At 39.1% G+C, this 13,985-nt stretch overlaps 1 protein-coding gene across 5 annotated transcripts in view; it reads right to left on the reverse strand.

Moving 5' to 3' along the window:
• IQGAP2 (IQ motif containing GTPase activating protein 2) overlaps positions 1-13,985 on the reverse strand; it is a 310,003-nt gene that overhangs the window by 42,714 nt on the left and 253,304 nt on the right. For all 5 annotated transcript variants that reach the window (XM_007975849.3, XM_073014669.1, XM_073014668.1 and 2 more), the window contains 5 exons: positions 12,478-12,561; positions 11,050-11,121; positions 10,316-10,385; positions 6,983-7,191; positions 521-670 (listed from right to left, as the gene is read on the reverse strand). In XM_007975849.3, coding sequence (XP_007974040.2) covers positions 521-670; positions 6,983-7,191; positions 10,316-10,385; positions 11,050-11,121; positions 12,478-12,561 — 585 coding nt within the window. The remainder of the gene's footprint in view (positions 1-520; positions 671-6,982; positions 7,192-10,315; positions 10,386-11,049; positions 11,122-12,477; positions 12,562-13,985) is intronic.

Here is a 13,985-nt window from a genome sequence, read left to right on the forward strand (position 1 = left end):
CATGAAAATAATAAAAGAAAAAAGAAATACTGTTTTGAAATCCCAAACCCTCTGGCTCTTTCCCCCACAGAAGGAGAGACTGGTTCTGGTAAATATCTGTTTTTCACATACAGTTATTTTAATTTTTTCATAGATGACTGTACCTGTTTTTGTTTTGTTATTATCAGATTTATATTGTTTCTGCAGGTAACCGTAGTATAATATTGTGAAGAGCATGGGCTCTGAAGTCAAACTGCCTGTGTTTCAAAACCCCTGCTTTATCATTTACTGGCTGTGTCTCAGTTTTCTCATCTGTAATGCAGGAATAACAATAGTACTCATTCTCTCGTGGCTCCCAGGGTTATGGTAAGAATTAAATGAGAGAATGTATGCAAAGCACCAACAGTAGCCTTGGTACTTAGTAGATGCTCAAAACAGGGATGCTATTACAGCTGAAGCATGATAAAAGACTCCCTGTAAGCCACAGACATGTAACATAGTAGAACTCCCAAACTCAGAGTAAAAGATAAATTGTTCTCACCTGTAAAAGGTAAAACAGTTGCTGATATGTTTCTAGTGTTTTTCTCCTCTCCTTACTCAAACTTTTTATTCCTTGGTTGTCGGTGTTATTCAGTATTTCCATTTCTCCTCCTTTTTTCTTATTCAGCTTTTTACTGTGTGAAATTACATCCTGTAAAAAATTTGATGAGATTACTGCTTTTTAATTCTTGTACTCTTTTCCTCCTCCGTTCACATACAGGATTGAAACATACGTAATTGGAAATACAGGCATACCTCATTGTATTGTGCATTGCTTTATTGTGCTTCACAGATATTGCATTCTTTTTTTCTTGCAAATTGAAGATTTGTGCAATCCTGCATTGAACATGCCTATTGTCATCATTTTTTCTAATAGCATGTACTCACTTTGTGTCTCTGTGTCACATTTTGATAATTCTTGTAATACATAGAACTTTTTCATTATTACACTATCTGTTATGGGGTGCTGTTATCAGTGATCCTTTTTTTTTTTTTTTGAAATGGAGTCTCTCTCTGTCACCCAGGCTGGAGTGCAGTGGTGCAACCTCAGCACACTGCAACCTCCGCCTGCTGGGTGCAAGTGATTCTCCTGCCTCAGCCTCCCCAGCAGCTGGGATTACAGGCGCCTGCCACCACGCCTGGCTAATTTTTGTATATTTAGTAGAGGTGGGGTTTCACCATGTTGACCAGGCTGGTCTCGATCTCTTGCCTTCTTGATCCACCTGCCTCTGCCTTCCAAAGTGCTGGGATTACAGGCATGAGCACCTGGCCTAGCAGGGATCTTTGATGTTACTACTGTAATTGTTTTGGGGTACCACAAACCATGCCCATATAACTTAAGCAGCAGTTCTGACTGCTTCACCAACTTTCCTTTTTCTCTTCTCTCCTTGGGCGCCCTATTCCCTGAGACAGGATGATATTAAAATTAGGTTAATTAATAACCATACGATGGCCTTGAAGTGTTCAAGTGAAATTTACACATCTTTCACTTTAAATGAAAAGCTAGAAATGATTAAGCTTAGTGAAGAAGTTATATCAAAAGATTATATCAAAAGATAGGCTAGGCCTAAAGCTAGGCCTCTTGCACCAAACAGCCAAGTTGTGAATGCAAAGAAAAATTTCTTGAAAGAAATAAAAAATGCTACTTCAGTGAAAACATGAAAGATTAAAAAAACCAAAATGGCCTTATTGCTGATATGGAGAAAGTTTGAGTGGTATGGATAGAAGATTAAACCAGCACAATATTCCTTTAAGCCAAAGCCTAATCCCAAGCAAGGCCCTAACTTTCTTCAATTCTGTGAAGCCTTAGACAAGCCAGGAAGCTTTGGAAGAAAAGTTGGAAGTGGGCCAAGTGTGGTGGCTCATGCCTGTGGTCCCAGCACTTTGGAAGACCAAGATGGGAGGATGGCTTCAGGCCAGGAGTTTGAGATCAACCTGGGTAACAGAGCAAGACCCCATCTGCACAAACAAATTTTAAAAATAAGCCAGGTGTGGTGGCTCATGCCTGTGGTACTAGCTACTTGGAAGTCTGAGACCCACAGTAAGAAATACATTTTCCATATTTTATTGGTGAACACACATACACCCTCTCTCTTACTAATGGTACGTGCTGATATTTTCTATTTGCTTTTATTCTATTCCACTTCTAAAGATTACTGATTGTGACACACTAAATTGATTTCATGACCCTAATGGTACATGACTCATATTTGAAAGTCGCTATTCTAGCACACCTCCCCTGTCACTTGGCATTAGTTCACTGTCCCAGAGTAAGTGGCAAGAAAGTTGCTTTTCCTAAAACTTCTTCCAGATTTTTGACTGAGCCCTTAGCCAGACCTCTACATGAGGACTCTACTTGCACATCAGGAATGCTGGGCCAGTATCCTTAGAGGGGCACTATGGTCAGTGTGGACAACAGCATTTTGCTCTGCATGCGCTACTTGCATCTGTCACCCTGGCTCCTTCCCAGCAAATAGCAGCAGGGACCCCTAGTCATTTTCACAGCCGACATGTGCCTGCCTCATTTCCAGTTGCCACTGGGGATAAGAACCACCGTCAGGTCTTGCCTAAAGGGTAAGCTCTAAATATGTTTACTTCCTGGCACCCCATTCTCCCATGGCTGGGGTCAGCCTATTGAGCAGCCGGGGTCCAGAGCTCTAGGAAGCTCTCGAATAAGACAGTTCCATGTGGCTACATCCATTGCCTTCCAGGTCCATGATTTTATTCTTTCTCATTTTCAGCTCAGAGAGAGGCAGCCTTGACTTACCCACTTACTTCTGTCACCCCAGTTGCTTTTATAGGGAAAGCAGAGAGGGGAGTTGATTTACATTCCCATAACATTTTTTAAAAAGCAACATTTCCCCCTTGTTTTACCAATATATAAAATGTATTCAGTTCAAAGAAAGGAAGTGTCGTTACCACCAGATAGAGGTCAAGGGGGAATCTAGGCAGGTGGCTCTCTGATAATCCTTATCTATAAGAAGTCCTAAGACATCACTAGAGTAAATGTGGCTTACAGTGCCAGTTAATCCACATTTTTCCTCTTCAGATAGCTGGCGACATGTAAATCATCCAACTCCCTCAAATACACAGAATAAATCTATTACCTTGATTTTAAATATATGGCAGGAAAACAAGTCTTGTTATCTATAATCCCCCCCTTTTCCCTCCCAAGTGTTTTCAGTGGAGGTCACTCTAGAAACTGAGGGCTTTTTGTTTTGTTGCAGACTTCATCTTCTGGTGGTTTTTGCCATATACAGAAGAGAGGATAGGGGTGGTGAGCAAGATCTGGGGCAGATCTAAACTCCTCTGCATTAAAAACAGGGAGAGCTGCTGAAGGCAGGACAGGGAGAGAAATGGAGGGAGGGAAGCAGTGGAGGCAATGCTGAACCGAGAAAGGGGAAGAGAGGGCGGGCCGGTGGCTGTGCTGATGGAACAGAGCCTGTCTGCTGGAGCTCCAAGGGCAGAGCCGGGTACAGCTACCGGGATAGCCCCTCTGCCTTCTCCCTGTGAGGTTCTGACTTGCTCAGAATGTGCTTGGGTGAATGGAGGTTTGCTTTGGGAAGCTTGAAAATGGACACAAGAGCCAACCAGACAAGGATAACAAACAGAGCGGTTACTTTTTATTCATCATAACTTACTTTTCCTGATTCTTAATCAATATCGAACACTGGAGGAGTACCATGGTTTGAAAGAGGAACCGTATTTGGCTTGTTCATGATAGTCCCACATCTCAATATTGCCCTTTTACCACCACCTTTCCCCTTTTCCTGATAAGGGGATATCTGCATGCCGGTAGTATGCCATGATATAAACATTTTTGTAGAAAGTGTGGGCTAGTATGAAGGGCTTGGGCTTGGGCTTTGGAGTCATAAAGATATGGGTATCTGCAGAGTATAATTAGCTTGGTAAACCTGCACAGGTGAATCTAAGCTTCAGTTTCCTCATCTATAGAGTGAGTGTAATAACAGCAATTTTACTGAGTTGCTGTGAAGATTAAAAATATATGTAAATCACCTAGTATATTTTCCAAGGAAGAAAACACACTCAGAGAGAGGTTAAGAAATATGCTCAAGGTCACATGTTAATATAAGCAGTGAAGTAGTATAATTAAGCATTAATAGTTACAAATCTCAATCCTGGGTTTCAGGTAGTTCTGGCCTGCAAATCTGGGCTCCTGGATGATACATCACACTTATGAATGGGAATTTTAGTACTAGTTTTAGATTAGCTTTAGTCTCTTAATTTAGGCTTTCCTTCCAGCTAGGTTGACCTATACTTTTTTTTTCTTTTTTGGCTCCTGTGCCTCCAGGAAACCTCTATTTCAGTTGCTTTGTCTTCTTTCTCCAAACCATTCTTTTTGCCTAAAATCAATGTTAGTCACTTCACTAACCTACAGATTTTGAGGTTTTAGGAGGAATGCTGATTTTTAAAAGAACTATAAAAAATGTTAAGGTTACTAGCAAGAGCTAGCATTGTTCTGTAAGAACAAAGCCATTTCCCTTTACAATCTCTCTTTCCTCACTAAACACACACTCATTGTTAAAAATAAAAAGGTGTGGGGAGGAGGGGGAGAAGATAAACTTAACTATCACACAAAGAAAAATCACTCAACTTCTTTCTCCGTCTGGCTTATTATTATTTTTTGATAATAAAATAAATCATACTACCTTAGGCACTATTTTCTCCTCTACTAAATCACAAACCTTTCCTCCTGCTTTAAAAGTAGCAAAACCATTATTTTTAGTGGTTATACAACATCTATATTAAACTAATTATATCATCCTCTGCATATTGTTCTGGCCTTCAGGTCGTTTCCCACTTTTTCACTACTATAAATAAAGCTTCAACTGCTCTGTTCTTGCATCACTACAAATGTTCTGTCAATGATAAGGCTAACAGCTGCATATTTAATAATCATTAGTTTAATCACTAAAATATGCTGCATACATATTTGGTATTTGCAAATATGTTGAAAAACTTCACAATGTTATCTATTAGCGATAAGTGGCTTTAAAAAAACCCCCACAAAACTCAAACATTCATGAAAATCTGATAACTTGCCATGATTGTGTTTCCAAAAGATACATATTATTTAAACTATGTACTGATTTGCAACTAAGCCTTTATTTTAAAAGGCAAGACATTTCCTGTTTATGATTTTTATGGTGATAGGGTGAAACAGCAGTTTAAGGCTATAAAAAGCATTCTCTAAAAAACCTTCTGGAATATATTACACTTTAAAAGTTCTCATGTATGTCAAACAATACAAACACATTATTTTTTTAAAAAGTACTATTGTTTTTCTGGATAAAATAATAAAAGTAGTTTTATTCCTGAATATTTAGAAGAGATGATCACTTGTGTTTGTAAAATGATGTTTTTCTTATTTTCTCCTCCACAATTGCCCTGGTGTCTTTATGAGGTCTGGAGGACCAGCCTGGGGCATTCACATGTAACTGGCAGCCTCCTGTGGCTGCTCATCTCCCAGCTGTCCAGAACACTCGCTTGGTTGCTGGCCGCTGGAGCTCCACCTATGAGCCACTGTAGCCTTCTCAGAGTTTCCAGAAGGTCAGTTTCCCTCTTCGACCTATCAGTTTTCTGAAAACTGATGTGGCACATAGGAAGGGAACAAGGACGGGGAGAGAGGTCTTATCCTAGGCATCTGTTCTTGGGTAAAAATGACGCTTTTTACACTTTTTTTTGAGCCCTGATATTGGCAGGTTTCACACAGATGTGAAGTCACACCGTGATTTATTTAGAAGTTATCAATGGGGGCAGTGTGACTCTGTACGTATTTTGGAAATACGTGGGGATGTTTTTTAATATCTTAACAAATGAAGGGCACTCCTGCTTTCTAGTGAGCAGGGATTGGGGATGAGAGGTGCTCTGTGATCTGGCGATTTGTGCGATGGTCCTGTGTAAATAATTGCCCTACACCTTGCATGACAGAACTTTTGAATGTCTTACTGGTCATTTACGTAGGTCAAGATTCTGTTTGTAATTATCTAAGCCTAGAATCTAATTGTTTTACGTAGGTGCATAATATATTTTCCCCACACAAAATCTAGGATTTTCTAGAATTGCAACTGCTGTGTAAACTGGGTGGAGACTACACTTGGCTAATGCTGAACTTTACAAATAGTTGTTCTCCATTTTGGAAAACGAGGTCCTGCCAGCTCTACTACTTCTCCACATCAGTTGCCACTGAAGCCTTCACAATCTGTAGCTGTTCTGTGAAGAGGTCCACACCCCTGGTAACTGTATCATGTCTTCCAATGTCATGAAGCATATACATTTTCTCAATAAAATGTGTGCTTTTATTAATAATTACTCTTTAAATTTCTCTTTTGTATTCATATAAAGGCCCTAGTCTTATTCTGAAGGTATATACATCAGTACATTTTATCACATACATTTCATTTCAGAATAAGGAAGCCTTACAAAATGTTATAAATGGGGAGGCATAAAATTTTACAGACTGGAGAACCACTAATTTATAATAAAAACGATAAAAACTTATCATAGATTCCAAATGAACTTAGCTAGACCAAAGTGTCATGAACATATATAACCACAAACAACATGTTTCAGTCAACAGTAGACCTCATATAAGACATTAGTTCTATAAGATTATAGTACAATATTTTCACTGTATTTTTTCTATGTTGAGCTATGTTTAGACACACAAATACTTACCATTGTGTTATAATTGCCTGCAGTATTAGTACAGTCACAAGTTATACAGGTGTGTAGCCCAGGAGCAGTAGGCTTTACCATATAGCCTAGGTGTGTAGTAGACTCTACCATCTATGTTTAGGTAAGTGTTCTATGATGTTTGCATCAGGATGAAATCACCTAATGCTACGTTTCTGAAAATGTGTCCCTGTCATTAAGTGACTCTTGACTGTATGTAGGCATCTTCCCTATTCTGGGAGCTGACAGTCCCAAAAACCCCACTGACCTCTAGTGTGATCCTGTTCTTCACCAGGAGTCCAATCTTGATGTCCATCAGGTTCAGGTCTTTTTCCAGCTGTTGATTGGCCCTGATCTTGGTCACTACTTCTTCCCTTAATCGTGCAACCTCTAGTTCCTCCTGGAAATCCAAATCACTTTGGTCCAACAGGTATACAAATTTGCGAATTACTGTTAATGGTGGATTTTCAGAGCCAACTGCAGTGACAGGAACAGGCATACTTTAATTAGGAAAGCTTGGAATGATTATCAACAGGAAAGAAACAAGGTCTTAAACAATTACTAGAAAAATATACCAATGAAAGTACTTGGTCTGGGGTGAGAATCATTCTACCCACCCCCACACAATTTAAAATCTGGACAAGGAAACTGATAAATAAATAAATGAACAAAACAGATATCTGGCCCCACTCTTTTCTAGTTATCAACTCCCCTTTTCTCCCTTTTATCAGCTCTCTCTCACACTGTTCCCTGGACTCATGCACTAAGAAGATAGTACTATCTGTGCCTCCTTCCTCAGGAACCTGGGAAAGAAAGTTAACATAAGTTACCTTGACCCTGAGACCTTGTGCTTGAGCTAGATAAGTGACTTACATTCTTGCTTCAGGAAGCAGAAAGTGGTTTCTCCCAACCCAAAGGGTCTTTGGGAAGGAGTCGGAAGTAGGCGAAAGCTGAATTAGAAAAGGGCCAGGAAGGGAGGACTGTAAAAGCCAAACAGGAACCAACAGAATGATAAGTGAAACGAATGTTCTACCCAGCTGAAATAAAAAGATTTTAGAAATTGAAACTTGGCCCTTGTTCTTTGAGCACCGGCCAAGGGAGGGTGCTCAGAATCTATGGGTCAGCCCCTGTTATTGAGAGGAACATTCGCACATAAATTCTAAAAGGGTGTTTCCCTTAGTACCTGGAACTTTAGGCTTTAATTTCCTGGCACTCTGACTCTTGGAAAATATTTTAACACGCTTAGGGAGATAAGATCTGGGTAAACTGTAAGAATAAATCATCTGGTCCATTGAGGACGAATGATTAGACCCAATAATAGAAAGATGACTTGCAAGAGCTAGTACAGTCATGGTCATCTCAATAGCTGCCCTCCTTTACACCTAGGCCCTTGACAGTCTTCCTTTGACTTCCATCTTAGTTCTGTGGTGTTTTGACACTAAAGGAGGAAGAAAACCAACACCACAAACAACTGCATAAACCCAGCATGGAAAACCAAATCTATAGTCAGGTATGTTATTTTACTGTTGCTGATGGCCTTTATTGGAGAATTTTCCTTGGATCACCGGACCCTTTATTTCCTGACCACTGAAGCACATCAATTTATTTTCCGTCCATTTCCAGCAAAGATGCTGCCACTGACATGACCACTTCAGGGAAGGCCTTAGCAATGCACCACAGCTCATCCATGCAGCCAAGTTGGGGGAACATGAACCCTCCCACCGTGGCCAGAGTTGATGGCTGCTTCTCCCTCCCGCTAAGGGTTATGTCTCTTCATATATACTAACAGTCCCATCGGAAACAACTAAATTAGTATTTTAGCTTTACTAATTGTTATGGCCTGAATTTATTATTTCCTCTATCAATACTAGGCTTTTTGCCATCTTCATCTCAGAATGACTTTGTGGTACAGATATTTTCATTTCAGGAAATCAGACCACTTTATAGTCTGCACCTACAGGTGACCACATCCTAGTTCCAGCAACTTTCAAGCTGGAATACGTTCAGTGACATTCCAGAGAAAAAGGGTGAGAACAGATGATAACAAACTTAGAAAAGTTTTGGTTACCATAAACTTTTTTTGATTACCATAAAAGCACCCAATTTGCTGAAGCCCAGAGAAGCTTAGATCTAACTCACTCACCGAGACGGTTTCTCTATTTACCTTTTATGTCCCAATATAAAGTTGCCCAGATTTTAAAATCGGAATTTGTCTTTGTAATAAAAAAGTAAACAAATAAAAAACATCACTGTAACTGCTTAAAAAAAAACATGTTACCTTGAACGAAATGAAAATTAGCCTGTGTTCATTTGGAAAATTTACTTTGAAGTCATCTTTCATATATAAAAGCAATAGCAAACATATTTTAGTGTCAGGGCTCAGAAAAAGAAAAATCCTCTTTGGCCTTCTTTAAAAAAAATTCAAAACAACAACAACATATCTACCAGCTGAGAGGTGAGCTGGAATCTAGTGGAATGAGACATTATTCAGTAGATTCTGCAGGCTGGAGGCAGAGTGAAGACTTCAAGCGTCCCTAGATTTTCCTTAACAAGTACCAGGGAAGATCTTTCTTGAGCCATATACTTCATCCCTTAATTCAGACAAACTTTAGACAATAAAAGGTGCTGGCTAAACTTACTAGGCACTGTAAGTACTAATAAATTTGTCAGCAAGCTTTCCTTGACTGTGCATGTTCTTGTGATAATTAGAATGCAAAAACTGAATATATGAAGAATCAACTTATGTAAAAAACCAAAATAACAAACATAGGCAAAGTTGGGACTGTAAGGAGATAGCACAAAATGTGACTGTTATTTTTTGGTGAATTTTATTTTGCTATTTTCAAACTTTCTACACATTTTTATTAAAAACCTTAATCTGTAATCCCAGCACTTTGGGAGGCCGAGGCAGGTGAATCATGAGGTCAGGGGTTGAAGACCAGCCTGACACACATGGTGAAACCCCGTCTCTACTAAAAATACAAAATATTAGCTGGGTGTGGTGGCTTGTGCCTGTAATCCCAGCTACTCAGGAGGCTGAGGCAGGAGAATCGCTTGAACTGGGGAGGTGGAGGTTGCAGTGAGCCAAGATTGCGCCACTGCACTCCAGCCTGGGCAACAGTGTGAGACTCTGTCTCAAAACAAAAACAAACAAACAAAAATTAAAAATTATTCTGTGAAAAGTTCTGAATGAAATTGCAGGAAGATGTCTGCAGTTGTCATTTTTGGGAGATGAGACTATGTCTAACAAATTAAACAATGTAAATGTAAGATTATTTTCTGGCTAACTCTTTTGCATTAGATTTTTGACTCTAGCTTAGTTTGAAAAAAAATTCAGCATTTACGCCAACTCCATTCTCTTTGAAGAAGAAATTATACCATGTGGCTGATCCCTTCCATTTAATAGGAAGGCCCATTTCCTGTCACCAAGTGTTCTTCTGTGTACTGGTTTAGAACCTGGGGCCTGAGATGATCAAAATCTACTGGAAACAATGGGTATCCTCTGTTCTTAGAGCAATCTCTGAAGTGACTAATATGGACCAATATGTCCTTGCCTGGTTTATAAAAAATCCTTGCTTTGTTTCAGAAAGCTCTCACTTACCCAGTGTTTTGTAGTCATCTCTAGCTTTGTTCGCTCTCAGCAGTGACTGTATTTTCACAATTTCATTATTCTGCAAAAGATTGAGACAAGTCTTGATCTCCCAGAGTCCCACCTACTCCATTATTTTTGAATTTAGAACATTTAAGAACTGTTAGTATTTAAGAACTGACACTACTTAGAACTGACAGTATTTCAATGTGATGTATTCAACGTTTATTTTTCCATTTTCTTTGAAGAAGAGGTCAGATAAGTTAACTAAAAGTACAAACAAGACTGTAGGGGAACTGCTTAGACAAAGAGATCTAAAAAGGGAAAATAATTTTAGCACAGAACTTAGATGATCCAATCTATGTTCCCATACCTCTTCTTTAAAGATTCAGGAAAAAATCCCTGCCGGGGGCTTCTATTTAAAGTAAGCAGTTAGCAGTTGAAAAAACTACATATGCAACGCTGGAAAATATTTCTCTAGAGTCTTCTCTCTTTGGTGTTACTAGCCTACAGTTTTCCTCTCACCCATTTTCTATTGAGTCCTGCCTGGCGAAGTCTAACTCTCAACATGATTTCTGAATGAAAACAGTAAGCCTCCAAATATTATCACATGAAGTTCTAAGATCCATTCTTTCCTAAGTGTTCTTGTCCACCATTCCACAAAAATCATTCAATGCTAACATTCAATAAAGCATTAATTTAGTTCATTATCAACCTGGATAAAATCCCACAGGCATTTTGCTTACATGATCTCTGAAATACTGTAGTCTTGAAAGATAGCTCTTTCTTGCAGTTGCCATTCGGAACCAGGACTGAATCTAAAAAGTTTAAAAAAATAGAAAAGAACAACAAAAAATAAAGAGAAAAGTCAAAATAATCACCAAACAACCCGTAATACGGTTTTGTGTAGTTTTTCTAAAAACGATACTTGATAAGGAAAAAAAGCAGCCCACTAAATAATCAATCTTTCACAGATGTTTCTTAAGGGGTTCAAAACACTTTACATGCTACTGTTAATTTCACTGCCTTAATAAGAGAGAGGTGGGGAGAACAATTTAACTTTGTACTATTTTACCTTAATCTCAGTAAATAAAAGCCAGAAGGGTGAGGCGTTTTGCTGAGAGTTGCAATGAGTCAGGAAATCAAGTAAACTAAGTCTAGGGTTTCTTTTATCATCCCTTTAAGTGCATTCAATATCCTTTAAGTTTTTATGGGAAAACACTGAAGAGGTCTCATGAGGGACCAATTGCTACCAATAGTTTTTGAGAAAATAGGCATATGTTCCATAGGATGCTATTTCATCAAGGAGCTACTGCACAATGGATCTGGGTCACGTTATTCTCTGCCTTCACAGTTTAAAACTTTTTTAAAAATTTGTTTTTATTTATTATTATTTTTAAAAATACAAATGAGGTCCCCCTATGTTACCCAGGCTGGTCTTGAACTCCTGGGCTCAAGTGATCCTCCCACCTCAGCCTCCCAAAGCGCTGGGATTACAGGTGTGAGCCACTAAGCCTGGCCTAAAACATCTTTAAACTAATCTGATTCTACTTTCCAGCTCCATTGCTTCCACTCTCAACTGGATTTCCAAGCTGGAGACTTGTAGATCTCCAAGTTGTAGATTTCCAAGTTGATTTTTGTCCAGTCCTCTGGCTTTCAGATCCATGAGAGTGGACACCACAGTACCCTTTCTTTCTCACCTAGAGCTATTCACCTGAGTGAAAGGCTGGGTTCGACTAATTCAACTCCCAAATATAGGCCTTAAATTAGCTCTACTTCCTCTAATCATTGGTTTTGTTCTGTTACATCTGAGCATTCTAAATATGCTTAAGCAAATGTGGAAAGAGAAACATGAAATAAAGCTGGGTTCTACCTAGAGTTTAAATAATCAATTTGAACTTTCTAGACAAAGAGAATTTATTAGTCACAGAACACTTTCACTTGTGATTCTCATAACCACTCATAAAGGACTTGAAGTTTTATAGTAGTTTAACTAACCTGCTTGAAAAATGATTAGGTAAATGAGCAGCGGAGCTGGGATTCAAATCCAGTACTGCCTTCTGACTTCAAGGCTCACACATACCCTCCCTTTCTGTAGCTGTCTTTCAGATTAAACATGAAATGAGGGGAAACGTTTAAGCCAAGCACTTGGTATGGTAGGAAAGGGTATTTACCTTCACAATAGAATCAGTATTATCAATGAATGTTTGCCGCCTGTGCATATACACCTTCTGTTGTTTACATCCTTTCCAAAAAGCCTAAGGAAAAGAGTGGGTTATAGAATTATTTACCAGCAAGTTTCCCAGTTTATATAGGAAGTGCAAGAGCAGAGCACATCTCAGGTCGCATGGAGCTGGGGCACTGTCAGGGACCCTCCCTTCAAATCTCATCTGGTCACCCTCTCTGGGGGTAGCCAGTTAACCATGGCACAGCACATCAGCTCACAGCTGAGACTTGTTCTAAGCTTAGGACAGCAGAGCAGGGGTCATAAATTACATGGAGAAGCACAGTTCCTGCTGGAAAGCTTAACTTTACCAAGGCCCTGGGTGACAAGAAGGAATAATAAAATGGAATTTCTCCAAAACCCATAAACAGTATTAAGTGGGTGCTACTGGTATTTGATAACAACAAAAAATGCTTGAAAATTATGCCTAATATTAAGTATCTTTACCACAACAAGTGGCCCACTTGTGGCCCCGACTGGAAAGGAGGATGCTCTACCAACTTGTGGCCCTGAATCCCTTGGATCCCTGAAAACACTCGTGCTGCAACTGACCATCATTTCATATACTCCTACATAAGGTTAAACAATGCTTCATCAACACAGCTTTACCTGATTATCACCATTAAGAAGAAGTTTTACAGGAAACACAAAAACTGGACACAAACTAGTATCTTTAGAAGAATTAAATTCATAACTGCTATCGGTTTATTCCAATTCATTTATGAGCATCTTTTTATTGAAACATCTTTGTAACTCACCCCAATTCTGATACTGTTTTTCAAATTAGAAAGGAAGTAAAAGTTCCTTGTTAAAAAGGGCAAATATAAAAAATCAAATTATTTGTATAAACGTCCTTCCATGTCTGTATATATTTGCCTCGTTCTTTTTTAAAAGGGTACATGAAATTTTATTTCAACAATAATATTTTTGTAATGAGTCAAAACAGTATAGTCAGGATGGAATCAAAATGATGAACTGGGCACTCGCTCCAGACTTCCCCTTGGTCCAAATCCCTAGAAGGCACAAATATGCTTAAAAAAAAAAAAACCTTTTAATTTCGAAAGAATCACCAACTCACAAGAAGGATCAAAAATTATTCAGTGAGTTCCATGTACCCCTTTACACAGCTTCCCCCAATGGTATCATACAAATATACTTTTATTATTATTTTTTGAGACAGGGTCTCATTTTGTCACCCAGGCTACAGTGCAGTGGCTCAATCACGGCTAACTGCAGCCTCCACCTCCTGGGCTCAACTGATCCTCCTGCCTCAGACTCCTGAGTAGCTGGGACTACAGGTATACACCACCATGCCCAGCTAATTTTTCTATTTTTTATAGAGACAGAGTTTCATTATGTTGCCCAGGCTGTTCTTGAATTCCTGGACTCAAGCAATTCGCCCACCTTGGCCTCCCAAAGTGTTGGGATTACAGGTGTTAGCCATACCTGGCCCAAACA

This window comes from Chlorocebus sabaeus, chromosome 4 (genome assembly GCF_047675955.1).
Source record: "Chlorocebus sabaeus isolate Y175 chromosome 4, mChlSab1.0.hap1, whole genome shotgun sequence".
In the NCBI taxonomy this organism is placed as follows: Eukaryota; Metazoa; Chordata; class Mammalia; order Primates; family Cercopithecidae; genus Chlorocebus; species Chlorocebus sabaeus.